Below are 25,708 nucleotides of genomic sequence, written 5' to 3'. Positions count from 1 at the left end.
AAGCATACTGGTTATTATCTTGCTTCCCAGCTCTTCCTAAATGAATGTTTGAATTATTTTCCCATTTTTTTTTTATCAAAAATAATAATAATAAAAGCAACATGATAGAATTTAAATACTCTTCGGGACTTTGAAATAATAGATTTTTGTAGAAATGAGCCTTTGAAGCACAAGCAATAATTAAATATCCCTATGTCAGTGCTTCTAAAACTATGTTCAGCAAGATAGTGTTATTGGGTTCTTTTTTTTTTTGAGGCAGGAAAATTCCTGTTTTTTTTAAAAAAAGTACATACTGTAACCACTCCTGGAGATTCACAATGTATTTTAGCACATTGAGAATCATAATTTCCAGCTGCACCAAGACAGCATTATTTTACCGTCTTCATCTTACACATGAGGACACTAAGGCATAGTGATAGTCTATAATTTATCTAAGGTCATTGAGCTAATAAGTCATATAAGCAGGACCCGATTCCATGCAGTCCAGTTCTAGAGTTCATCTTGGCATTATGATGCTTTATTATTTTGCTTTATTTTAGGAAGAAAGTTTGGCAGTTAAAAGCTTTCTTGTCTGAACTACTGCATTTAAGAGTGCAATTTCCTCTCAATTAGCTTTCCTGCATGACCAAAAGCATGACAATCTGTTAAAGAAAACTGTTAACTTTACTGCCGGATGTTTCCTAAACTTATTTGATCTTAGAAATCCATGTTCTAGGGGCAGTCCTAAATATCCAGTAGAGCTTGTATCCCAGAAACTCTAGGGAGAATAAGTAAAAGCAAAAGTCATCTTTTTTTAGAGGAGAGAAATTTGCTTTTAGGAAGAATTAGCTAGTATAGCTATTTATGGTAATTGGATAAAAAGACTAAGGCTCTTCAGTAAGAAAAAGTGAAGTTGAGAAAGGCTAACTTGATAAAGTGATGATGAACTCATTCACCACTTCTCAGGTTATTAGGAAGAAAAGTAAAGAATGTTTAAAGGAGAACAAATACTAACTCATACAATGAGAGAGAAAAATATTACTCTGAGAAGTGAAACAGGTGGGAAATAAAAAGATATTTAAGTAGCATGTGGGGATGTATTTGTGCCGCAGAAAGTGGCTGGGGAAAGACAGTCGGTTTACCTGACCTTTCCAATTTGTGGCTAAAAAAGACTAGCATTCCTTTCCTCTAGGACAGAAGAGCCAGACTCTTCCCACTGGACTGCCTTGGGGTGTCCGCTGGAAACTGAATCTCCAGAGAATAATCATGAGACCTGGGCCAGTGTGGTAGTGTGGTAGCTCTCCATTATTGTCTCATAGTAGACAGTAATTCTGCCTCTTTTTCTTTCCTATATTTTTTCTAGTTCAGTAAACCTATGTTGCTGTATGGTTGAGATTTCTTCCATACCAAATATGTTCTGTTGTACAACAAGCCCGTATTATTAGTGGTCACCTTCAAGTGCCCTACTCATATTTAGGGAATATGTATTCAATAGAGTAAATCTGTGATACTCTGGGTAACACTCTCCTTTTCATGAAAAATACGCTTTTGATGTGACAGCTCTGCCTGGGAAAGCAGAAATAGTATTCCTTGCAATTTCAAATCCATCATACAGATCTTTCCCTTGAGGCCATCTTCTTCCGGTTTTCTTGGCTTTCATTTCTCTCATCTTTAAACAGACTGCCAGGACAAATGTCTTTTAAGGCCATTCATTTTTTCTTAAAAAAAAAAAAAAACAACTAGACATTTGAAGGACTTTATTTTTAAAACACTTCCACAGGAAGAGTAAATGTTGATTATGTAGGAAATTCTTATACATTACCAAGCCATTAAAAATGTTTGATGAGTACATACAAAAAAAAGCATGATTGAAACCCAAAAATAAATGAATGAGATGTGCCTTGGAATCTAAACTCATTTTGCAGTCTGGTCTCTTTTATATTTGGTATAAATGCAACTTTCTGGCTTACTGCTCACAGTGTATTAGGAAAAGGTATAATTTTAATTTAAATATGAAACCCTAACAGCTCTGACTTGGTGAATTTATTAAGCAAGCCAACTTAAGGGTTTTCAATAAATATGGGAAATACACTTTAGAAAACAGATAGTTTATTATCCCAAATGTCTTTAATTTAAGCATATTGATATATGTTTATTTATTATATAAATTAATAAGTATATTACCTTTGTTGCCATTTTAAAAAGTGACATATACTAATTACCATGGACCAGCTACTGTTCTAAACATTTTACATATACTCATTTGATTTGGTCCTCACACCCACCCTATCAGGTAGGTATTTCCATCTCTTTTTATAGACAAAAAAACCAAGGCACTGAGAGGGTAGGTAATTTTCCCAAGATTTCACAACTAGTTAATGACTGACCTTTTTAACCCTGGCAGAGTGATTCCAACTTTAATATTACATTCATCATCAAAGATTTTTACAGGAATGGAGTCAAAGCACTTTATAAAATATGTATTAACTGACTATCATTTAATGTCACACTTGACATTACGATATTTTATTATTTAGCTTTATTTTAGGAAGAAAAGCCTAGCAATTAAAGCTCTTTTACCTGAACTTCTGCACTTATGAATATGATTTCCCCCATTTAGCTTTTTGGCATAAAGCACAAATATGAGAATCTGTTCTTTCAAAAAAAAAAAAGCTAGATAAGTATAGATAAGATGCTCCAATAAAGAGTTACTTTTATTCAAACAAAGAGTAGAGGACATAGTCTGTATGGGTGCGCAGAGTGCAGGGGGGCTGGAGATATTAATTTCCACAATGCCTCTCAGTCTTCCACATCTTATTCTGAGAATCAGCTTGTTATTCCAAAATGTCATTTTGAAGTATTGATGTTGGGGCACTTTGGTGGGAGGTTCAATTAATATTAACAGGAAGTTCATTTAAAAAAAAATAAAGCTTTATAAAAAGTTGTAGATTCATATTATTTCTCAAAAGAATAATGTTTAAATGTTTATTTGTAAACGTTATGTAGAATAGCAGAAGCCCATAGAACTGAGGTGAAAGCCTTTCCATCGATTTGAATTATCAAGGGAGAAAAATAAATAAGACATTGAAGTCCGCTATCCCTCCCATATCTAACTTACTGAGTTCCTGGGCTATTTTCCCACCACCACTCCCTATTCGATTTAGATTAGGTTTTACATGTATTCGAACATACATGTAAAAAAACTGCTCTGAGATAAAAATCCTTGACTTTTCCACTTGGAAGGAATTTGATCTTATCTTATCCTTCAGAAAACTTGTTCAAATGTCCAAACCATGCATAATATTAGATTCTGTTTCTGTATTGAGTCTTATTGTGGGCTGTCAAAATATTGGGTATCATCGTATCTCAGCAGTTAGCAAGAGTGTTGCCGAAGACAAAATGCCAGCCCTAAGCCCTGTGGCACCGAGGTCCATAACTCTGAGCAGCAATATCCAATGAAGGATTTAGAGGTTTTCCTCTGTTCTGTTCTATTTCATTCAGAAACAAAGTGAGTCTTTCTGTTCCTTTTCTTGCAGGGAATAGTTCCTGTTAATAGTGCTGGTTCCTTCTCATGTTGACCCGGGGGTGCTGGGCCCCCTATGATCTCCCCTCGGGGTCCATCACTGTTGCAGAGTGATGACAACACTTCACAAGGTAGAACAAGCTCCCAGTGTGCAGAGTACAGTACTAACTGCTGTGCTAAAACACAAGCACTGCTCCAAATTCTCTGGCTTCTGCTTTTCGCTTACCGCAGAGGCTCTTGGGAGGTGTCGGGCCTCGCCAGACACTGGGTGTGAGGAGAGTCCTCTCAAGGGCATGAGAGAAGAGGGCCCTCGTGTAGTAGTCTCTCTTTCCAAGCTCCCCTTGGTGCTATAGCACATTTTAAAATCACAATTTTTTGACCTATTGTTTATTATATTTCACAACTGGTAGCCCTTTCGAGAATTCTGAAATTTAGTACCAAAAAGCAAATTTGCAACAAATAATTGAAATCCTATGAACATTTGAGTCCTAAGAATATAAAACTCAACGAATACAGGAGTCCAATGAATATAGGACTAAAATACTTGGAAAAACATTCCTCCAAAAAGCAACAGAAAACAATTTTACTTAATGAGCAATTCTGAGCACAGTTTCCTGGCCAGCAATTTTAGATGCCTATTAAAAATCTCAATCAAGTTTCCTTTCAAAATGTTAATTATAATCTCCCCATATGAACTTAAGCAAAATAGTATTGAAATGAACCTGTTATGTGCATTGCTGATCGTTTTGAAGGTTTATTTAATAAATGTATTTATAATTCTTAACAGCATCAGAATATTCAAGTGAATTAAAATTCTTCACATCCTGAAATAAAATTAAAACCCTATTTAATAAACACTGATTTAACCCAAACTCATATGTAGAAACAGTGTTGTTTGCCTAATCAATGTTAACCATCCTGCTTCCTCAAGAGCCTTGATTTTGTTCAGTTATCAATACTCTCTTATCCTTGGCCTCAAAAGATGGAAGATTTGTCAAGTCCTGATGGCTCCTATCTGTGACAAACTTAAACCTGGGTAGATGATGAAATTCCATTCAAGGAATAATGAGGCGACTTTTGCTAGGTATGAATGCTTTAGAATAGGGGTTCTCGCATTTAAAAAGAAACTCACAGAAGAAATCTGTTAGACATTATTATATTTGCACGTGATTCCTAGGGTGGCCATTGTGGAATCGTGAGAGGAGCCAGCCAAGAGCAGAGCAGGCACACAGAATAGCAGAGTGGAAAGAGAAGAGAAACCCAGATCTATTGACCCATTGTTCAGGTACTGAATTAGGCATTTCTGAGCTGTACTGATTTGGCATTTCCTATTACATAATATAATGCATTTTCGTTATTGTATACATGTTTAAGTCAGAGTTTTTTTGTCATTTACAGATGAAAACAATCTAATCAATACAAAGAATAAGGCCTTGAACTTGTGAAGTACTGTGAAGGATAAAACAATTATACATATAACTACATGTAAGTATAAATAACTACAACAACAAGTTGCTCAATGTAAGAGTTGAAACTAGTAAAGGGACATCAACTTGGTGATGGTGGGGTGTGGAGTGAGAAAGAAAACCTCATGAAAGTTGATATTTCTTACATGGCACATGGCTCGAAAGGATAGGGCTATGTTTTACCACAAGCAAAATTAAACAGAGTGCGGAGTGGGGAGTAAGACTGAGAAAGAAAACAGGAGAAGAGCTTTATTGGTAGAGTGACCATATATATAATTTATCATCCAAACTACTACACTTCTGAGTGTGAAATGGAAGCTTAGTAATATTGATATCGAGACAACAGGAATAAACCGGGACTGACCCAGGCAAACCAGGACATATAGTTACCACAATTATAGGGCAAAAGGAGAACATAAATAAAGTCTCAGAGGATGGAAAGTATAGGATGTCCTTGAAAAACAGAAAGTGGCTCCATCTGTCTAGAATATAGGCTAGATATGGAGGCCCAAAGGACAATAATCTTGACAACTCAATGTAAATGCCTTGAAATCCAAGTGAGAAGTTGGTACTTAATTTTGTTTGCTGTGGAAGGCTAGGAAATTTTGGGACAGGGGAGTGGTGTGATCACATTATGCTTTAGGGAAATCAATCTGGAAGCAGAGGAGACAAGCAAGAAGGATGAAAAACCAGGTAAGTAGCTATTGCACTAATCGTTTCCAGGTAATGAGCCAGGCCTACAGCAGTGGGAAAGCAGAGGGGTACATGCAAATAATGAGCAGAAGGAAATAAAAAGAGGAGCAAACAAAAGACGTAGAGCAGGAGTGTCAGAAAGATAGAAGAAAATGATCCGGGAAACCATGAGAAGAAAGAATTTCAAGGGAGAAGCAGGTGGTCGGTCCTTAATCCACTGCCTTCAGTGTTGCAAAGAAATCGGGAAGTTAATGTCCAAGCAGAACGGTTGTTGGTGGTGACCTTTAAGAAAGACTCTGACAGTGACAAAAGCAGAAAACTTTTTCACATTGTCTTTCCTTTTCAGAAAACCTTGTTAGTTGAATCAATGGATTCAATTTCACAAACACTCTAACCTTAAATGACCTAAGAGTATGTTGGACTTAAATAATGAAAACAATTCAGTAAAGAGTAGAAAGAGGGACTCCGATATGGATTATTGGTGTTTCATTCTTAGCTCTGTTTTGCCTATCCCTTTTCACAAAGCCAAAGTTGCTAGAATATCCTTCTTCCTTACTTGTCTCCTAACTTTAAGCTCAGCCCTCTCTGATCTCTGAAGACACTGACCTTAGGCAGGAGAGATTTACACAGCTAAATTCTGTAATTCAGTATTAAGTCTCTGCTGCTAATTCAGGTTAAACAGTCTGCCTTATATTTGATAGGGAGATTTATACATTATAATCCTTAAATGCAATTTCCACTTTGTACCTGATTTCTGCTAGCTGATCCCTGTTCCCGAGTCTCTGCTTTGGTCATCTATTTAGCACCCCATCCCTCCAACAATGAGATTGTTTGTTCCTGTCTGTCTTCCAGACACTGGAGTTCTTCTGCTGAACCCTGCATGGTGGCTAAGGCCCTATTCTCTTACTTAGTGACATATTTTCCTAACATCCATTAGCTCTTAGACTCCTAGGAGCTGTGTTATGCCCAGTACCAAGTCATTCTGCTCCCTACTGGTCTCCCTGATGCAGACTTTCTCAGAACACCTGTCGTCTGTAATTTTTCCTTCCACAGCCCATGTTATGCTGCAGGACAAGATGCCCAGAGTGCCTTTGGAGGGGTCTACCCTTCTGTGTCCATTTCTCAATTGTTTCCATGACCCAGCTCTTCCTGACTTAATTGATTCCATTGGGTTGTAAAGTGGATCTCTGCTCTACCTCTCCTGAAACATGGTCATGAGTTTTTGTATCCAATCTCATCATTGCAAAAGGCATCCAGGCAAGAGGTAACACTTGTAAATTGAAACCAGAGGAAAACAGATTCTGCTTTGCCCACCTCTATTAATTTCTAAGCATTTACTTAGCATGCACATCTGATTGATTTCCTGAGGAAGAAGTATAAACTTAAATATGAGAGCTTTTAGAAAACTTTTCATTTTGTTTCTTTATTATAGTGTATTGGTTTTTAATAGATAAAATGCTCTAGCAAACAACCGAGCATGCATTTGTGGATGGATTAAATAAACACACATGAAACTCCAGTGTGGTGGATGGGTATTTTAGGGAGATACAGGAAAAATGAAAAGAGGCTTGGCTTGGTGATTCACAAACTGAACACCTGCCATGTGAGTGAATGATGTTCTCTATGACAAACAAATGTAGCATTTGGCTGGGACCCTTGTGTACCTGACACCACATCCAGGTGCTCTGGTGGCAACGTTCCCTCACTCACACACACTCATGTACAGACAATCTCTGTGGCTCAGAATTCATGCCTTTGCCAATACTTTAAAATATTAAAAAATCATTCATATCACATATCTAATCACAGGACAGCCTCTTCTTTAATGGTACTATGAGAATCTACAAACCTTCACATTTCCATTTTTATCATATCTACTTATCTGGGATCCTACATTCATTAAGAATAGTTTGGAGAAATCAGAATTGACAAAAGAAGATATGAAGACATCGTTAAATACAAATAAAGCTGAGATAATTCTGTGGGAAGGAACTAACACCCAATTTTTCTTTCATTTCCATCCTATTTAATGTTCTTATTGGTTTAGCTGTTTTCTCCTAATTCTAAACATCCATAAGACATAAATTCTTCTGGTTGTTTATTTCAACTCAATATCATCTAGATTCACAATCGAATATGAAGTTGAATATGTTTATATCATTTGATTTACTTCGCCTTACTTTACAACATTTTCAATTGGCTTCTCAACAATTTGATGTTCATATGGAATTTTTATCCTGTCCTCTAAACCTCCTCCCCTCCATCAAAGATGCTTCATTGTTGTATTTGGACATGTTTCAATTACCAGAAATTATTGCTCTCCTCACTTGCTCCTTCTTTTCTTCTTGTACAAAGTCCCTTAATGTAATCAAATGGGCTAAGTGAAAGAAGCATGCTCCTTCTTTTCAAAACCCCTCCTAGACTTCCTGAACACATGCCTAGCATTTCACTGGAAGATGGAAAAAGATGGGTTTTGGAGCCAGGAAGACCTCTGGTTTCAAATTACTTAACTTCATGCAAGTTATTTGACATTTTCGGGTGCTCAGTTTCTTCTTTCGCAAAATGGTGATGATACAAAATGATAAAACTCTCATAAAAATTAAATTACTTCCGCCTCAAATTAACATGTTCAAAAGCACTAGCTTCTATACAATGAGCACTTACTATAAGAACACTGGGAAACAATGAAGTAACCAGCCCCATATTACACTAATTAGTAGTAGAGCCAAGATCCACACCCAGGCGTGTCTCATTCTAAATTTACCTCAATATCAGTTCTCCCTACTTCCGAGCAAATCCAAGCACAGCTGCTGCTCATGGGAGCCTCCTGTCACTGAGTGCCTAAAATGCCGTGTCCTCAGAGAAGCCATCTCTATAGCCTGAGTTCACGTTGACTCTGTTCTTCACTGGCTACCATGGCACCTCACCTGATATTCATTAATACAGCAACTGAGTACCTGCCAAGTCCCAGGCAGTCTCCTCGTACTGGAATGAGTTTTCAAAATGCGAGGGTTATTCCTGCGTGAGTCTGGATCCCTGACCGGAACGCGAACTTCCGATGTCAGCAGAGTTCTTCTCACATATCTTCGGACCAGTTGCCCTTTTCTCCACTCACCACCAAGAACTTCACAAACAAAGGTTTAAAACAACAGGGACAGGTTCTAATCCAAGTTCTGCTGCTGTTTTGGTTGCAAGACTGAGCAGATCTAATTTTTCTGAGCCTGGGTTTTATCATCTCCAAAGTGATTATCATATCCACGCCACGTGGTCGTTGTGAGCCATGCTGTGAATGATAGAGCTTTACACAAATGTAAGGGGTCATGTTGTTAATGCCTGATGCCACATTATTATTTAACACATGAATGTTCGTCAGATCACTTCTGTGCTAGCAGCTGTCAGGTCAGAAGTTGGGTTCCACATCAAGGCTTCCTTAATTCTATTACTTCATATCTGTTGTTTAGACTCTGCTCTGAATCAATTTCTGAGCGCCTGACCGCTGCCTGCTGGGAAGTGCTTCTGGTCTCGACTGCTGGTGATGATCCTGATGCGGGCTGCCAAGGTCCGGTACCCCAGACTGTGCATCTTGGGTGCACCATCATGTCACCACCCTCCTTTGGCCCCTCGGTCCTTGCTGATTCTGCTAGACTGCCCTGCTCTGCCCTACTTCTCAGTGTCCCAGTTCCACACTGTCATCTCTTCAGTGACCCTGGCTCAGCACTCATCTCTGATGGCCAAGTGACCCTCTCTTAGGTTGCCTGCCAAAAGCCTGCCTGCCCACGATCCAAGCTGCCATCCTTGCCTTGGCCTTCTTGGTCTTCAATGTACCACCGGCTCCCCCACTCGCTGCAATCAAACCCATATCAGGTGGCACGGCTGGTTTAGATACCTTTTCTTTGGGAAAAACAGAAAACTAAATTGTGTGGTCTGTCTGAATCTCCCACTTCTTTCCCCCAATGCCCAGCTTTCCAAGCTGGTCAATTTATGTATTGCCAAAGTTTTGATTGCTTTAGCTCCTTATGATTTCTTCTTGCCATGCCATTAACCTGACTGCTTTTACATGCTTCCATTGCAATCTATAATGTGTTTCTTCTTTCGAATCCCTTTAAGTTCTCCCTTCTACATGAATGAGGCCAAGACACTAGCACATTCACATCATAAAATTTATGCAAATCCAATTAATCCAATCAAAGCTTGTTTGTGTAAAAGCCTGTCTTATGTACTCTTTAAAGTCATTTCCCATGAATGGAAATTGTAATTAGATGACTAAATTTAGAAAGATAGAGCATCTTGCAAGAAAACCAAGCACATTTAATCCTTAATATTATAAACTGGAAAATCTGAGTTTCAACTCCCAAAACTAGTACTGTTCTATTTCACATACATTTTAACCCACATTTCCTGAAATAATTGTAAAATCATGTCCCCAAATTTTTAGAGCAACATATAAATGCACATATTTCCCTTTAATTTCCAACCTATAATGAGGAGATTGAAGACACTTATTACACAGGTGATCACACCTGCTATGCAATTTAGAATGCAACTCAAGATGACCTAATTATAGAAGCAAAACACAGCAACAGTAACAAAAATATCCTTGCCAATTTAAATTTGAATTATGCATACCAACATGAACTTTCGTAACTATACAAATATTGATCTTTAAGCATTGTTCACATTGCAAATAATGATTTAAAATCATGTAGTATGTGTGTCACTGGAGTTAACTTCTTAGTGGTTATCTAGTAAAAGTTGATCTCACAGTGATATTTTTATTTTAAAACTATAAGTACTCTGGAACATACTTAGCAGCCGAGACCCATGTGATGAATATTGCCCTAGATTCCTTAAAATGCTAAACAATATTCTAACGTTCTTCCTTCAGTTTACTAAATTAAAATCCTTAACAGGGATAGAAGATTTCATTGTAAGACAAGATTTAGGTGTTCCACTTTGCAGATAGAGAGAGTAAGGCTAAGAGCTTAGAATGTGTATCACAGGTTTACCTCTTCAAGCTGTTGGGGGAATTTTGAGTTAATTCTGAGTATCTATGTAACGTATTTTCTGCTAAACAGCCTTATGTTTTGAACCTAACTACTTCTGTGCTATATACACTTTCACATTTCAGACATTCTGGAAGTTCCTTCAACCTACGAAGTTTTCTCCAGCTTCTATGACTTTACATGCTCTTTGCTTGGAACACCTTGCTCCCTTGCTTAGCTAACATCACCACCTCTCAGAAATCTTCTGTTTCATCACTCTTTTATCTTTCTTCCTCACCCGACACCCAGTGCCATTTATGTGCATCTCTACCAGGATTAGTATATTTGAGTGCTTTGAGGACAGAAATCCTTTCTTCCATCTTCAAATATGCAGAACCCATTACACACACAAAGCCTTTTCCAGGGAGGACTCAGGAAATGTATTTTAATGAATACATGAAGGACTGAATTACTGAATACCAGATACTTGTGCTTTAATGTAATTGCTAATAGGCTATTTCATTTGCACCCATTTGATAAGGTGAGGGGCTAATCTGCACTTGTTTGATATTTTACTCTAATTGGGAAATCCTGAATTTCAATGGAAAGTATCCATAAACAGTAAAATCCTGACTTCATTTTCTCAGTTCCTCCCAAAGTTAATTGAAGTTGTAAGTGATTAGCCTGCCCAAGCAGCACTGAATCTTTCTTTACTCATTAATGTCATTCTCTGAAGTACCACTAATTTTTATCACTCTCTGAGGAAAGAAACTCTTCTAAAAAACAGTTCCATGTATTGAGTCAAATGTTTGAACTCTTCGTCTATGATTACTAATGAAAATGTACAGAGTATGATTCAGAGACCATGAATAACAATAAAATCATGACTCATCTCATTTAGGAACACTACCAGCTCTCTGAATCCTACATCAGAACATCAAAAAAAAGTTTTCTAATTTACCGTATATACAAATTTCTGATGTAAAATGTATTGGTGGTTTAATTTACAAAATAGAAAGAAAGATGGTGTGCTCTTTAAATCAACCAATTTGTTTGTTTTGGAAAAAAATAAAAAAACAAGTTTTGAAATATAGAAAATGTCACACTTGGTGAAGAAAGAGTATATACTACAAATATGCTTAAGTAGTGGCAATTTAAAGTTATAAAAATATGTGCTATGAACAATTAAAGACATGAGGAATTGAATTAGTGGTTACAGAAGAAAAATATGATGATTTTAAAGAATTTTAAAATAAAATGAGAGGCATTTGAAATATTTTCCTTTTGAAGTAAAATTTATTTCGAGCTACATTATATATAACTTTGATTAAATTTAAACAACTATATGGGTGTATATGGGGAAACTATTTGAAATCAAGGACAACCTGGAAATAATGCAACACATTGAAGACTTTGGTTTTGGAAAAAAAATTTGGACTTTGTAATCTAAGTATCTATGAACGGGTAGTGCATCTAAATATATTTTATCATGAAAAATAGCATTCACTCAAATGTTTAGGAAATTAATAATAGTCTTAAAGAAAAAAGAGTGCCCCAAATCATGTGGGTTTCTGTTTCCCTAATTCCATTCTTTTAAAATATACAAATAGTTACTTATATCTACCATTTGAAAGGCATTATATTAGGCACTATGAGGTGAGCAAGAGGCAAAGATACATAAGCCGTATTTCCTAGTCTATAGGAATTTATAATCTTTTGAAGGCCAGAATATTTGTATGTAATTAACTAAATGCATAACCATTTGGTATACTACATTGTATATGCTACATACAATTGGAAGCATTTTAATAATAACCTGATTCCAAGATGGCAAATCCAATTAGAAGACGTTGCCTAGAGTTTTGTCTTAAGAAGCCCATATCAATCACAGTTGAAAAACAAAACAAAACAAAACAAAAACACCACAATCCCTAGCAATGTCTGTTTGATCATGGGAGGGGGACACTGTCCATCATTGTGCAGTGCTTTCGCCTGCTTAAAAAAAATTTAACGTACTCCCTTTATAGATGAGAAAATTGACCACAAAGTGGCTTTATACTGACCTCAGAGCTAATGCATTAAGGCTAATGCATTAATGCATGTAAAATTCCTTCTCTGCTTGCCAGGGGTAAAAGTACACCCGAAATACATCACTGAGTGCTGGTGCTACATCTTAAAAACATAGGCCATCTCAAATGAAGTCAGATGTGTGTAGCTAGCATGGTAGCATGGACTCAAATCCATGCTGTAAAAGGTCTCAAGAAAGGAAGAATTAGAGAACTGAACAAGAGCTTCATACATTGGGAAGCATCTTCCACATGGCTTCAAAAAGTGAGACAGGCCATTGAGCAGAAGATTCGGAAAGACAGACCTTACTTCAGTGTAAGGTCAAGGGTCCTAATAGTGAGACTTGTCTCATACCCAGAAAGAACTGCCTGGGAAGCCATGAGTCAGACCAAGGAGGAAAGCTTAGGTCACCTACTTATCAAGCCAGTGAGTCATTGTTCCCTTATTTATTTTAATTTCAAATCGTCATGAAACCTTCATGTACAAAATTTATTACCAATCATCTGCATTCACTGTTTCCATAAAACAGTACATAGTATAGCACAGTTTCTTTTATTTCATCTTGCTTTCTCTCCAGCTCCTCATCCCACATCTGCAAATACCCTTCTCTTTTATGGAGACTGTATAAGATCAGAGGAAAAGACTATTATTCAGAAAAGAAGTTTACAGGAAATATAGATCACTGTTGACTAGGAACTTCAAGGAAAGAGTTATGAAAGGGGTGGGATTGGAGGGGCCTAAATTAAAGCGTGGGAAGTGTTTAAAGTGTGGATAGAAAGAGCAGGGAGAATAAGATAAAGCATAGCATAGCAGAGAACTGCTTTCCCAAGTCTCTGCTGTCTCCCAGGAAATGGCACCACAGGATTGGACCTAGAGTTTTCGCTCTCATTTTGAAAGTATTCTTAAGTTCCTTCGAAAAAAAAAAAAAAGAAAAAAAAAGACTTCAATATATAAATGTCCACACTTTCTTTTAAATATATTTATACCTCTGAATGGTTTTTTCATGTCTCTAATTAGTTGCCAAACCTTAAAGAAATGATTGTGCCTTGGGTGCAGCAGATATGTTAGTTAGATATAGTGTTATGATTACATTATGTTAAAATCATACTATAAGAATTTGCAATCTGTGCATCAAAAATGAGTAGGATATTGTTATGATCACTTGTAGAAAGTTTCTTATGCAGTTTTACTTTTTACTTGAAAAGATTGATGTTAGGAACGTAAAAGAAAGCATAATAGAACCAAATGATTTGGGAATTAAATGCTCTCTTTGCTTATCTGGTACTACCTGTTCACTGTCACAAATTAAGTGTTAATTGTAAATATAACATTCAGTGAAATCTTTTTGGTCAACGGTATAAAGTCACAAGAAAAAAACTCTCATAATCGCATACTTCATCTTTTTCTCCCAGCCAATGCTGCTATGCAGAGAGATTCATTGCCAGTGGTCTTAAGCCCCCCAGGAGATGGCAAAGATTCAGTATTGGGAACAAAGACCATCCCTGTGTTAAAAGCACATCAGTCATTCTGCCAAGGGGCCCTGGGCTAGGTGCTTAATCTTTCCGTGCCTCAGTGTCTCCATCTATAAATTGAGATAACAATAGTGCCTATCTCCAATGCTGTTTCGAGGATTAAATTAATTAATACCTAAAAAGCACTTACAACAATGCCTGGCATTACCAAGTGCCCGTATATGTTAACTTTTTTGTGTGTAATTCCTATTAGTAGCATGGCCTTGGGCAAGTCACTTAATCTCTCTGGTCATTCATTTGATAATTAAGAAGTAAACTAAATGATCTCTGAGGCTTCTTTCATGACTAAAAAGTTCCAGCTACAAAGAAGCGTGTTCTCTCTCATATTGGATTCACAAATCTTTTCTGAAAATGGAATGGCAGAAGGAGCCTGATAGTGTAGCTTGAATAAAGTGTCTACTGGATTCCTGTATCTGTATTCTAGACTTAACCCAGGAAAAATGAAAAGGGTACCCCAAGTAATCATGTGATGAGGAACCAGAGAGAAGGGGAACAAAGGTCTCTTTGTAAAAGACCAAAAGGGTTGTCACGTAGTTTTGACTAAATCTCTTAATTCATTTTAGTAACTGAGAAAACCCAAGGCAGCAAAGGCACATGTGAAGGAAGAGGTCACTGTCACCCATCCAAAGATATTGTTTTGTTCTTTAATTGGAAATGTCAGGAGTTCATTTTAAATTACAAGATGAGACCCCAGGTGTGCTATTCCATCCAAGAATGCTCAATTTTGGTGTCTGTGAGAACATAGCATCCTGCTTTGATGAGATCTCTGAAATTATAAGCTGCTTCTCAGTGTGAAAAGTGCTTCTGTGCACCCCAGTGTGAGAAAAAGCTAAATCTGAAATCTCTATAAAAAAATCTTGATAGAAAAGTACAGTTTCTGCTGGCACTACAGAAAGCACCCTTACAAAAGTGGGGGGAGGTCATTGCACTAAAAACACAATACACAATTTACTCAGCATAGAGGTTCTGGTTCTATCAGCACAAATCCTGTCTCCCTTAGAGAGAAAATGGTCCAAGTTATTTTGGAATACACAGACATGTCAGGACTACATTTGTATTTCACTGCCCTATGTTTTCATAAGCTTTTTATTTCCTGGTACTGCTTTGAAAGATTTGGAGAAGGGAGAGATTGCTTTAATCTTGGTTTGGGGATTTGGAGCAAGTAACCTCTTTCATTATTATTTTCAAGGTATGCTACATATGGAAGGTGTTCAGCAAATACTTGCTCAAAGAGAAAAGGAATGAGAAAGGGAACGGAGGAGGAAGTCCTGGATAGTCACTATCCTTTTATCAGAAAGGTCCACTCCAAAGAGGCTGCTAGGAGTCTTTACTATGTTAACAACTGATTTAATTAGAATTGTGGATATAAAAAATGATTTTTTATTAATGAAAGTAGTGACTTTTAATTAGCATGATGAATACTAAAAGTGGATTCTTTATTGGTGAAATTAAAGATTTTCAAGCTAGGTGGATAGAGTAAAATAGTTTCCCACCCTGAATTAACAAGGTTTAAGACTTCAGTGAGGCCTGTAACTTAAACCCCAATACTTTGTTCTTGAGGGTCCTAGGGTCCAGCCATCGGTTCAGGATGGTTTCTGCTTGAAGCATGTCAGCCTGAGGACGAAGAATCCCAAAGGGCTGTGCCAAACCTCTAATGCAGGATTTCATTCACCTGAAACACTGAATTTACAGAACGGGGTGCATGGACTATTTTCTCTATTTTAACGAATGGTTATTAAGTAACTATACACTCAGCAGATTTTGGTCATTATAATCTCTACATCTTATCTACCAAAAATAACCAGAATTAGGTATGGCAAAATTGGCTTGCATTAGATTATAACAGACTGACTTTGAAATGCTTGAGTCTAGTGAGCATCTCAAAGTCAGGAAACAAGAATAAAAATAAATATAACATAAACCACAATGTAAGGTTATTTTAAAGCCATAATTTGTGAGAAATGAGGAAATCATAAAAGACAATACTGTTACTTCTTGGGGTGTGGGGGCAAGAGATCCACTCAGAGGAGTTGAAGCTAAGTCTGGAAGGATGGAGTGGGATGTCCCAAAAGTTGGTGTTTTGGGGGGAAGAGATGGGGGAAGCATTACACAGGTTAGAAGCAAGGGAGATACAAATGTATTCATACAAAAAATTACAAATTTATTATATACCAAAATATATACATACATACTATACACACACACATTCACTCACACATGTTCTCAGTGAGAAATGTCCAGCAAAAGACCATCTTTAGAGTTTCAAATGCACTAGGCCTGGAAAAAAATCTCCGATTCTGTTTTTACAAAAAAAAAAAAAAAAAAAAAAGGTGACTTTACTGACAGTGATTCTCAAACTACATCTGTCATAACATGACTAAAAAAGTAACCAGCCTGCTGAGTGAAAACTGGCATTCTCAGAAATAGTTTAAATAATATGAATATAGAATTTCATTTCACATAATTTGAACTATCTTCTATCAGAATGATATTCCTTATGATTTTCCTGTCTGTTAAAAGGGTCCTCCTAACTCCAGGTTAAGATCGTACCTCTCACATCAGAACTTGCCCTCTCGACCTGTATGATGGAAAAATCGAGTTTGAGTTCTATTTGTTATTCCACTGGCCTGAGGAACTAATGAAGTTTTGTCTTTGAACACAGACTTTAAATTTCCTTTTCATGTCTGGTTGTAATTGAGGCTATACATCAATAAGCACATGGATACTGTAAGGAGCACATTGATATGCAATCAATATGCTTTAACCCTCCCTTGTCTTCTAGGAATGCTACCATTTATGCTATGAGTCAAATTAGTGGGCAACTGCCTGTAGCCAGCAGAGCATTGGACTTGAAGTAATAGGTTCAGATCCTCCATGTGTCATTTACTAACTGGAGCAAATTGCTTAAGCTCCCTAAATGTGTTAGCACATGTATTTTCTGAGAGAGCGAATGTGAACAGTAAATGGTTCACCTCATTCATTCAACAGAAATGATTAGGCACACCCACCTGATGTCCTTTTGCTATGCACAATCAATAAATATTATTGTCATTTACGCTAGAAGAGCAGCTATCACTCATCGAGTACTTAATGCATGCTTACATTTAATTCTCATAAGGCTTCATGTTAAGTGTCATTCTCTCAATCTTACAGACAAGAAAACTGAAGCTTAGGGATATAATTTCATGTATTTTGTTTGAACTCTTGAAAGGCAGTGAATAGACCTATTTGTTACACAAGTCCAAGCAATAGCATTGTACCTCGTATATAATAGATGAATTTTCATCATTCAAAACTTTTACAAATAATGTTTTTTGGCACGGTGCAAATTTAAGAATTAATCAGATATAATCTGTACTCAACAGATGGTTATCAACATTGATTCCTGAAACAGTCTTTCTTTCAAATTACATAAATGAATAGAATGATTCTTTATAATAATCTTGACAATACTCAGAGCTGATTGAAATATTTTGAAAAACATAATTGATTGTTGGAGTAATACTCTGTAATAATTAGTTGGGAGACTATTTCATACTGTTGGCTTTTTATGGTATTTATTTTTGCTATCCTTTCTACAGGAAACTCATAAAAAAGTATAAAAGTCTTATTCATTTTTCCACACCACAGAGTAAGTGTATTAGACTGGCAAAGCCATCCTACAAAGCAGTCATAACCATCAACAACCAGGTGGCTACATCACCTGTATATTCTGCTCGCATTATGTTTTCTTCATACGTATGAAGCGATTTATTATCTCCAAAGTGCCTGCTCATCCATTTGATTCTCGCAGTAGCTCAGAAAGGTAGGAAGGAATAAGTCAAAATTTTTTCAGATAAGGTAACTAGCTCAGAGACACCAAAAGGATAATGTGCAATGGGGGATGGAGGGGAGGAGGAGACAGGGAGAGGAAAAGGGAGAAAGGGAGGAGGAAGAGAAGAGGAAGAAGGATGGGAGTGAGAGGGAAAAGGAGAAGGAGGAAAAGCTAGCTGGTTGTTCAGAGTCCTGGGCCTTGGCTCTCCCCTCTGCATCACCATCTCTTTATCAGTTTTCAAAGGGAAGGGGATAAATGGAAAAAGACAAAAAGAAATTCTGGAAGAGAAGGAAGGAGGGAGGAAAAAAAAGGGAGGGAGAATATGAATGAATAAATATGAATGAGACTATCTAAGTAAAGCAAGATCCTAAGAAGCATATGGAGGGGTTTAAACAGATCTATATACCCTCAAAGAGTAGTGTCCGACTTTTAGGGGACCTTGGACATCTCTGACAATGTAATAAAGCTCTTGAGGCTCTTGCTAAAAAAATGCATACATGCATACATGCAGCGTTTGATATACAGTTGCCGTGTGTTCACTGCTCCCACGAATCCAATGCTAGGTCCCATTTTAAGAAACATGCCTTTCTACTCGAAGCCCCCTCCACTGTCCCTGAACTGCAGTTGCAGATCTAGACCCAGAGGGTGGCTCCACATAAACGCAGGTGGCCGCACACCATGTCGGTGTGCGTGTGCTACCGAGATAGGAAACATGGCTTCAGAACAGAAATTTCTTTGAATCCCTTCTGCTGCCACCCACCTCTCCACAACATTTCAAGCTCAATCGGAAAAACATAATTTCCCACACCACACATTAAAATCATTATCTACAGTGGAACACAAAGCTTCCCATCAAACCAGAAACATTGAAATTGAGAATAAAAGCCTTGAGAAAAATTTGACTCTTATAATGTTGAATCACTATGACTAAAAATCTTTAAAGATTCATTAATATGTTAGGATAAAGGTATAGAACAAAAGAACTAAATGCACGGGCTTTGACAACTCTGGCACTATCACTGGGGGACTCTGAATTGGTCATCTAAGCTTTCTTACATCCAGTTGCCTTCATAGGTTTATTGTGAAAATTAATTGTATTAGTGGATTTTAAATCTTTAATACAAGTCTGACATATAATCTCACTAAACATCATACATCTCATTTATAAAGTGGGCTTCATGATAGTTCCTGTGTACTATCATTTAAGTAGTACTTTAAAGAAAGTACTACCGTGGTGAGCATTAAATGAAGTAATGTATTAAGTGAGCCTAATACGGTGTCAAGTGTGTAGAAAATATTAGCTAGTGTTAGCCCACTTGAAGATATGGAGATCTCGAAGGTAGGAATCACTGACTTGATTCCAAGAATAGAGTTACGATTTTTACTATTCTTGCTATTAAGATTCTCCAGTTTCTGTGGGTGAGTGGCCTTTGTTCACCTCTAATATTTTATCAGCCTTAGAATCCACCAACAAACAAAAGTATGTCGCTAGGTGTATTAAACAGGTTATCTTGATTAACCATCACAACCTTGGAAGAACTAACAAACAGCGGCCAACACATACAGTATAGCTGGGCATTACTCTGATATTTACATGTTAACTCATTTCATACTCATAATGATATTCATATAATTTCCATTTCACAACCCCTCCAAAAAAAAAATCTGAGGCATAGTGAGACTGGCTCAAGTTCACACAGCTGGAAAATGACAGATCAGGGTTTCAAATCCAAGCAGTTTGATTCCAGAGATGTCCCTGTTCCTCTTGGTGCTGGTTTCTTGGTTTTGGCTCTACCAAGATAAAAGATCTAGTTCCGTCTCCTTCAGACCATCTGTACTGCTTAGAGATCTAGGGAACAAGAGCTGCTGGTGGCCACTGTATCCAAATTTGGGGAGCAGAAACTATTTCCCTCGCCAGTTCTTTAACTCAGTGGAAACCAAGATCACTAATTAAATTTATATCTCTAAATGCTGTATGCGGTGCTTAGGCAAATGCTATACAGATCAAACCAAAGAACCTGTTTTCGAAGAGTTTGTAAACCATGTCATCTTTGCAAATTAGCCCAAATTACAGGTGTTTTCTGAAAACATGATTAAAATAATAATATTTAACAATGCAAAATAGACTTGGGTTTAAAATTACCTCATACAGACATTTTAATAATGGAACAGCCCTACAAACTGTTTCCAAAATGTCCTAAAACACCACTCATCACACAATATCCCTACATTACTCAATTTTCCACAAATTGAGAAAAACTCGCAGCCTGGCATTCCAGGACTGATTAGTGAGACCCTCGTCTTCCTCCTCAGCAGTGTGCCCGCTGTGTTGCCTGACACACCGGTGAACAAGGACCAAGACAAACCAATTGCTGTTTCGAGGACAGCCTACGGTTTTTTTTGTGACCAAGTGGTTGTTCACGTAGCTGCTTCTGTGATGTTCTGACTCAAATTTCATGTCAGCCTCTCATTCAAGTCACATCTCAAATGCCACCATTTTCTTCATGGAGCTTTTCCTTACCCCTCCAAATAAAAATAACATCATCCTCTTCTGAACCATCACAGGTCCTTGTGTTATGTACATACAGATATATTTATGTAAGTGTATATGCACATGTAACACTTTTATTATGATGATTTATTTATACTATGACCTTTACCATGTTATAATTTCCAAAATTAGGCTGCAAACTCCTTAGAATCAGTGAGTATGGTTTACATGTGAAGTTTCCTTTATAACCACTCCTCTGCCTTATATGGTGCTTGCAACACAGGAATTCAATAGACATTTACTAAATTGCTATTTTATTGATAATGATATAGTGATCTCTTATGGAGTATCAACTAAAAGCCAAGGATGACGTTTATGTATCTAATTTAATATTCAAAATCCTATGACAGGAAACGGAGGCTTAACAAGCTTAAATAAGTTGTTCAAGGTTACCCAGCAAGCAGAGTTCCCAACTGTTAGGATAGCAACAGCAGGAGGTGCTTTGGATCTGAATCCAAATTTGTTAGACTCCAAACCTGGGCCCCGAGTCAACACTATGTAAAAGTGATAAAATTGAAAAAAATATGTTGCTTTTAATTTTTAGATAAATACATTTAAAAAGTATGAAAGGAAACCAAAAATTGTAGTGAGGAGAGCTGCTTTCAAAATGAATCTAAAGAATTAGAAATGAATTTCAAAGGTTAAAAATACATAGATTATGAAAAACCTTTATCACTACAGTCCAAAAAACATGAGATGGAGAATGAGACTGTTTGAGGCATGTATTGAAAAGAATGATTTATGAGTAAGCTAAATTTGCATATTGTAAAGGAAAAGGCCAAGGCTTGGGAGTTTAACAGAGTAGGATTAAAATTCTGGGTATAACATTTTTAGCTCTGGCCCTTGGGCAAGTTACTTAATCTTTCTAAGATTCAGTTTTCTCAAATGGTAGGTGACAATAACAATAATTGCTCCCAGAGATAGTGCAAATATTGGATGGGTGAAATTATATAGCTCAAAAAATGACAGGCACTACTAGCATTATTATTAATAATAGTATTTCCATGCAACGTGACTGTGCACAGCCAGTGTTCTTGGAAGGAATGGAAAGGCAGAGCTGCCATTACTGTTCTCAACTTTTCACGCTATGAGTATACTATCCAAAGAGCAGAGGGGAAACAAAAGCCAGCAGCACAGCTATCCTCCAAAACCTGACACTTCCTTCTCTGCAGATTGACTCCCACATTCTTCCTCTGGTACCTGAAGCACTGAAAGTCAAAACATGTAAATGAAGTTGGATCTTGCCTTGACGCCTGTCCATCAGCCATCTCTGGTCTTCCCTTCAGAGGTTTCATTCTTGAGAAGTACTAGAAGTAGCATGACATCTGGCACTAGTCTCTGGCATACAAACACCGCACCCACCTTTCTTGTTTGCAGGTGTTCGTAGTTTATTATCTGACCCTCAATGTCCTCGGACGTTAATTGGAGAGACTATCTCCTGGAGGGGTTGCTCTGAAAACACGTGGCTATGACAACTCAGTACCCTCTGTAGAGTAGGCACCCAGGAATGACTCATTCCCTTTCCCTGCTTAGTTCCCCCTAAGTGAAGAATAATCAAAATCTTTGGGCCAATATGTTAATATCTCAAACTGGCACCTGCCACCATAGATGGATGGTTAGGATCTGAAAAGTGCATCTCATTTAAAGAAAACACAGAATGGTAATTACCAAGAGACAGGTTACAGACATTATTGATTATGGTTATAACCAAACTATTGTACTGAAAATGGCAGGCTTTTTTTCTTTAAAATAAATAAATAAATAGATAGATAGATAGATAGATAGATAAAGTCCTTGAAAAATCTCTGAACTATTTAGTTTCCAGAAAACATGTGCCTGGAAGCTAAACATCTGCAGAAAGCAAAAAGGGCCTCAAGAAAAAAACAATTTTTTTCTTTCCCATCTTTTCAATTGGAAGCGAGAGAACACAAACAAATATGTAGCTGGATTTGGGGTTTCTGACACATTTCAGTGCATTACCATTAATACAAAACGAAACATTTTCTGGTACAAGGTCTAACACCTCTCAAACCGGTATGCCACAGCTGACTTTGAAGTCAACTATCACAGTACCCATGATAAACAAAGTTACTTTGAAGTTAGTAAAAAGTTCCCTGGTTTGTTCCTGGAATTCCATTACACGTGTTAGGTGCTTTTCATTATTTTGTAAATTATTAAATTATTTCTCCTAAAATCAAAGGAAACAGGAATATCTGAACCTAACGGATACGACAGATGTTCTTAACATTTCATTACTGTGATTCACATGATCGGCCACGGAAAATAACACTTCCTTTTCACTTCCCTCTTCATTTTTTAATTTTCTATTTGTTATCTGTTAACAACTGAGGGAGGGTGGCAGAGAGAGAGGGAGGCAGGCAGTGCCACAGAGGAAGGGAACCTCTGATGCTCTGGCAATATTACAGGAACCATACATAATGTTTTCTGAAGAAACACCACCAATTCTACCAATAACTTTGCACCATATTTACATATGTAAATTATTATGGTTATTATCCTAACAATTACATATATGCACACATATGTGTGTCCGTACACACACACACACACACACACACACACACACACACACACACACACACATCCAGTCCATACATCCAAAAGGCATTCTCAGCCAGGCTCTAAGAGACAAGGACTTAAGCTGCCCCGGGAGTGGAGGAGCCTTTAAATAAATCTTGGAATTTAGGCACAGCTCCTGCTTCTCAGCAAGCACTGCTGTGGAGCCTCTTCATTTAGAAGTTCTCATATTCTTTTTCAGAGATGTGTTCCCTGGTCAGCTAAGTTCCACTGGCACTTTCACCCGAAGGGGAAAGGGGGTGGTAAAACAGGCACAAGGCGCCCGGAGCAGGAGTCTCTTCCACACCCCAGCAATTGATCTCCTCTCTCTCTCTCTCTCTCTCTCTCTCTCTCTCTCTCTCTCTCTCTCTCTCTCTCTCTGTCGCCGACCCCGCGGCTGCTCATCTTCCCGTCGCAATCCGAGAGCAAGGCCACCGAGCAGATGCAGTCGAAATTCATCCCAGTGGCTCCCCTCCACCCCAGCCTTGACCCTCGCCCATTACCTCCCACAGCCCCCTTCCCTCCCATCCCCCGCTCCATCACCCGAGACTGCAGCCACCGCAGGGGGTGCGGGGGTGGCGTGTGGGGAGACACGGGGGCTTCCTTCGCACCCACCCTGACGCGCCCTGGAAGAATGTCCTCTGGGGAAGGGGCTGCACGCAACTTGGAGGAACTTAGAAGGCAAAGGCTGCCGCGCCCGGATCTCCGCGGGGCCTCAACCCCGAAGGCGAAGGGCGAAAGATGGGAGTCGGGGGCGCGAGCGAGCACCCCCGGGCTTACCACGAGCACTGGGACCCCTGCGGCCAGCGAGTAGAGGAGCACGGGGGGCACGGCGCTGCTGTCCTCCGGGCCCGGGTAGGGCTTGCGGTAGGCGCTGTCGTGGCAGAAGAAGCCCTGCACGTTCACGGTGAACGTGTCCGTGTACTCGAAGTAGTACGCCAGCATCACCGTCCCTGCCATGATCACCATCTGGAAATAGAGCATGCTGCTGGTGAGCGCCGCGGGCAGCGGGGGCATGCACGCCTCCCGGGTCCGCCGAGGCAGCCGCCGGGGGCGCGGCGGCGGGGGCGGCGGGAGGCGGGATGGAGCCGCCGGAGGACTAGGCGGAGGCAGGTCCGGGTTTCGAGGCACCGTCAGGCGGCGGCGGAGGCGGCTACCCCTGGACGAGCCCCCGATCCCCTCCCCGCCCCCTGCCCTCCGCAAGCGCCGCCCGCCCGGGCGCGGGGTCGCGCGGGAGGGCGGGGAGTCCCGGGCGACCAGCAGTGGCCGCAGCGCCCGGGCGCCAGAGCATCCGCGGTGCAGCAGCACCGGGTCAAGCCCCTAGGCCCGCCCGGAGGAGGCGGCGTGGGCGGACGTGGCGGCAGCACCCCGGACAGAGCACCTGTACCCCTCGGAGGGCGGACGCAGTGGAGCTAGGGAAGCTCCTCGCGGGGGTAAAAACCAAAAAGGGGGGAGGGGAAGCAGTAGAAAAGGAGCTTCTGGAAACTCCCTTCTGAGACAGCAGCTGGGCGGTTTAAGAAACCCGAACAACGCCTGGAAAAATGGTGCGTGGACGCGTCTTCCGAGCGCAAACGCCACCAAAGCGCGAAGTGGCAGCAGCGGTGCGGCGAGTTTCAGCCGGCGCTCGCTTGGATTCCTTAACCCCGCGCAGCACACACGCCAGGCGGTGGCTTCCAGGCGCAGTTAGAAAAATAATCTTAGAGGATTTTAGGTTCGGAGTTTCTTTGCCTCCCCTCCGGCTTCCCAGGTCTTCGTATGTAAAAACCCAGAAATCACAGCTCGGTAGCTCCCGAAGCACCATCTCCTGTACAACGGCCCCTTCCTCGTTCCTGTATTCTCTTGCTCATCTTCTGTCTCCCATTATTAGCTGCTTGTGATACGAGACACTGCAGATTTCGGGGACCCAGCAGTGGCAGCCACCAGGGGAAAACAGGCTATTTGCCTCATGTCGCTATGCCCCGAGTCCCCGGACCAGCCGGGATTCCCCAGGGGTCAGGTGAACAACGGAGAGGGGGACAACGCGGGTGCACACTGCATGCACACAAAACGCACCCCCCGCGTGGGCGTACACGCATGTGCGTGGGCATGAAAGTAGCTATGGAACTGCAGATATGTACAGAGCCCGCTTCGTGATACCGTGTGGGTCCCTGCCCTGCATGACAAGTTTAAGCAGCAGACTTGGGGTGGGGGGCTCCCCACAGCCTAACACTGCCCCTATCCTCCACTCCAGAGAGCAGGTAAGGAAGCATGCATATGAGCCAAGAAGATGGAAATATTTCTAGAGTCCTGCCCTTCTTAAAACGTGAGAATCACGAAATAGGTTTCTAGAATGTTCGTTTTAATAGGTTGTAGCTTGATGATTTTTAGAGATGGGCCTTTGTCACCAGGAAAAAGCAACATCGTTAGACTAAAATGGAAGTTTAAACTTGGCAAATGATCAGTATTTGGGGGATGGGATATTAATGGCAGTGGCATTTCCTCAGTGTAAAACACCTTACCCTCCATATCATCACAAACATTTAGT

The 25,708-nt window shown here is 39.4% G+C and overlaps 1 protein-coding gene across 5 annotated transcripts in view; it reads right to left on the bottom strand.

Annotated features, from left to right (window-relative positions):
• PLPPR5 (phospholipid phosphatase related 5) overlaps positions 1-25,215 on the bottom strand; it is a 92,788-nt gene extending 67,573 nt beyond the window's left edge. For 3 of the 5 annotated variants that reach the window (XM_016127557.2, XM_016127558.2, XM_016127560.2), the window contains exon 1: positions 23,965-24,223. In XM_016127557.2, the coding sequence (XP_015983043.1) occupies positions 23,965-24,201 (237 nt within the window). In that variant the 5' untranslated portion in view covers positions 24,202-24,223. Of the gene's footprint in view, positions 1-23,964; positions 24,248-24,565 lie in introns of those variants that run through there. The other 2 variants (XM_016127559.2, XM_016127561.2) reach the window with 2 other exon arrangements.
• Between the last annotated feature and the right edge of the window lie 493 nt (positions 25,216-25,708).

The sequence above is a fragment of the Rousettus aegyptiacus genome, unplaced genomic scaffold (assembly GCF_014176215.1).
Source record: "Rousettus aegyptiacus isolate mRouAeg1 unplaced genomic scaffold, mRouAeg1.p scaffold_m13_p_17, whole genome shotgun sequence".
Taxonomy (NCBI): domain Eukaryota; kingdom Metazoa; phylum Chordata; class Mammalia; order Chiroptera; family Pteropodidae; genus Rousettus; species Rousettus aegyptiacus.
The sequence above is the reverse complement of the archived record's forward strand: the minus strand, read 5'-3'. Positions and strand labels throughout refer to the sequence as shown.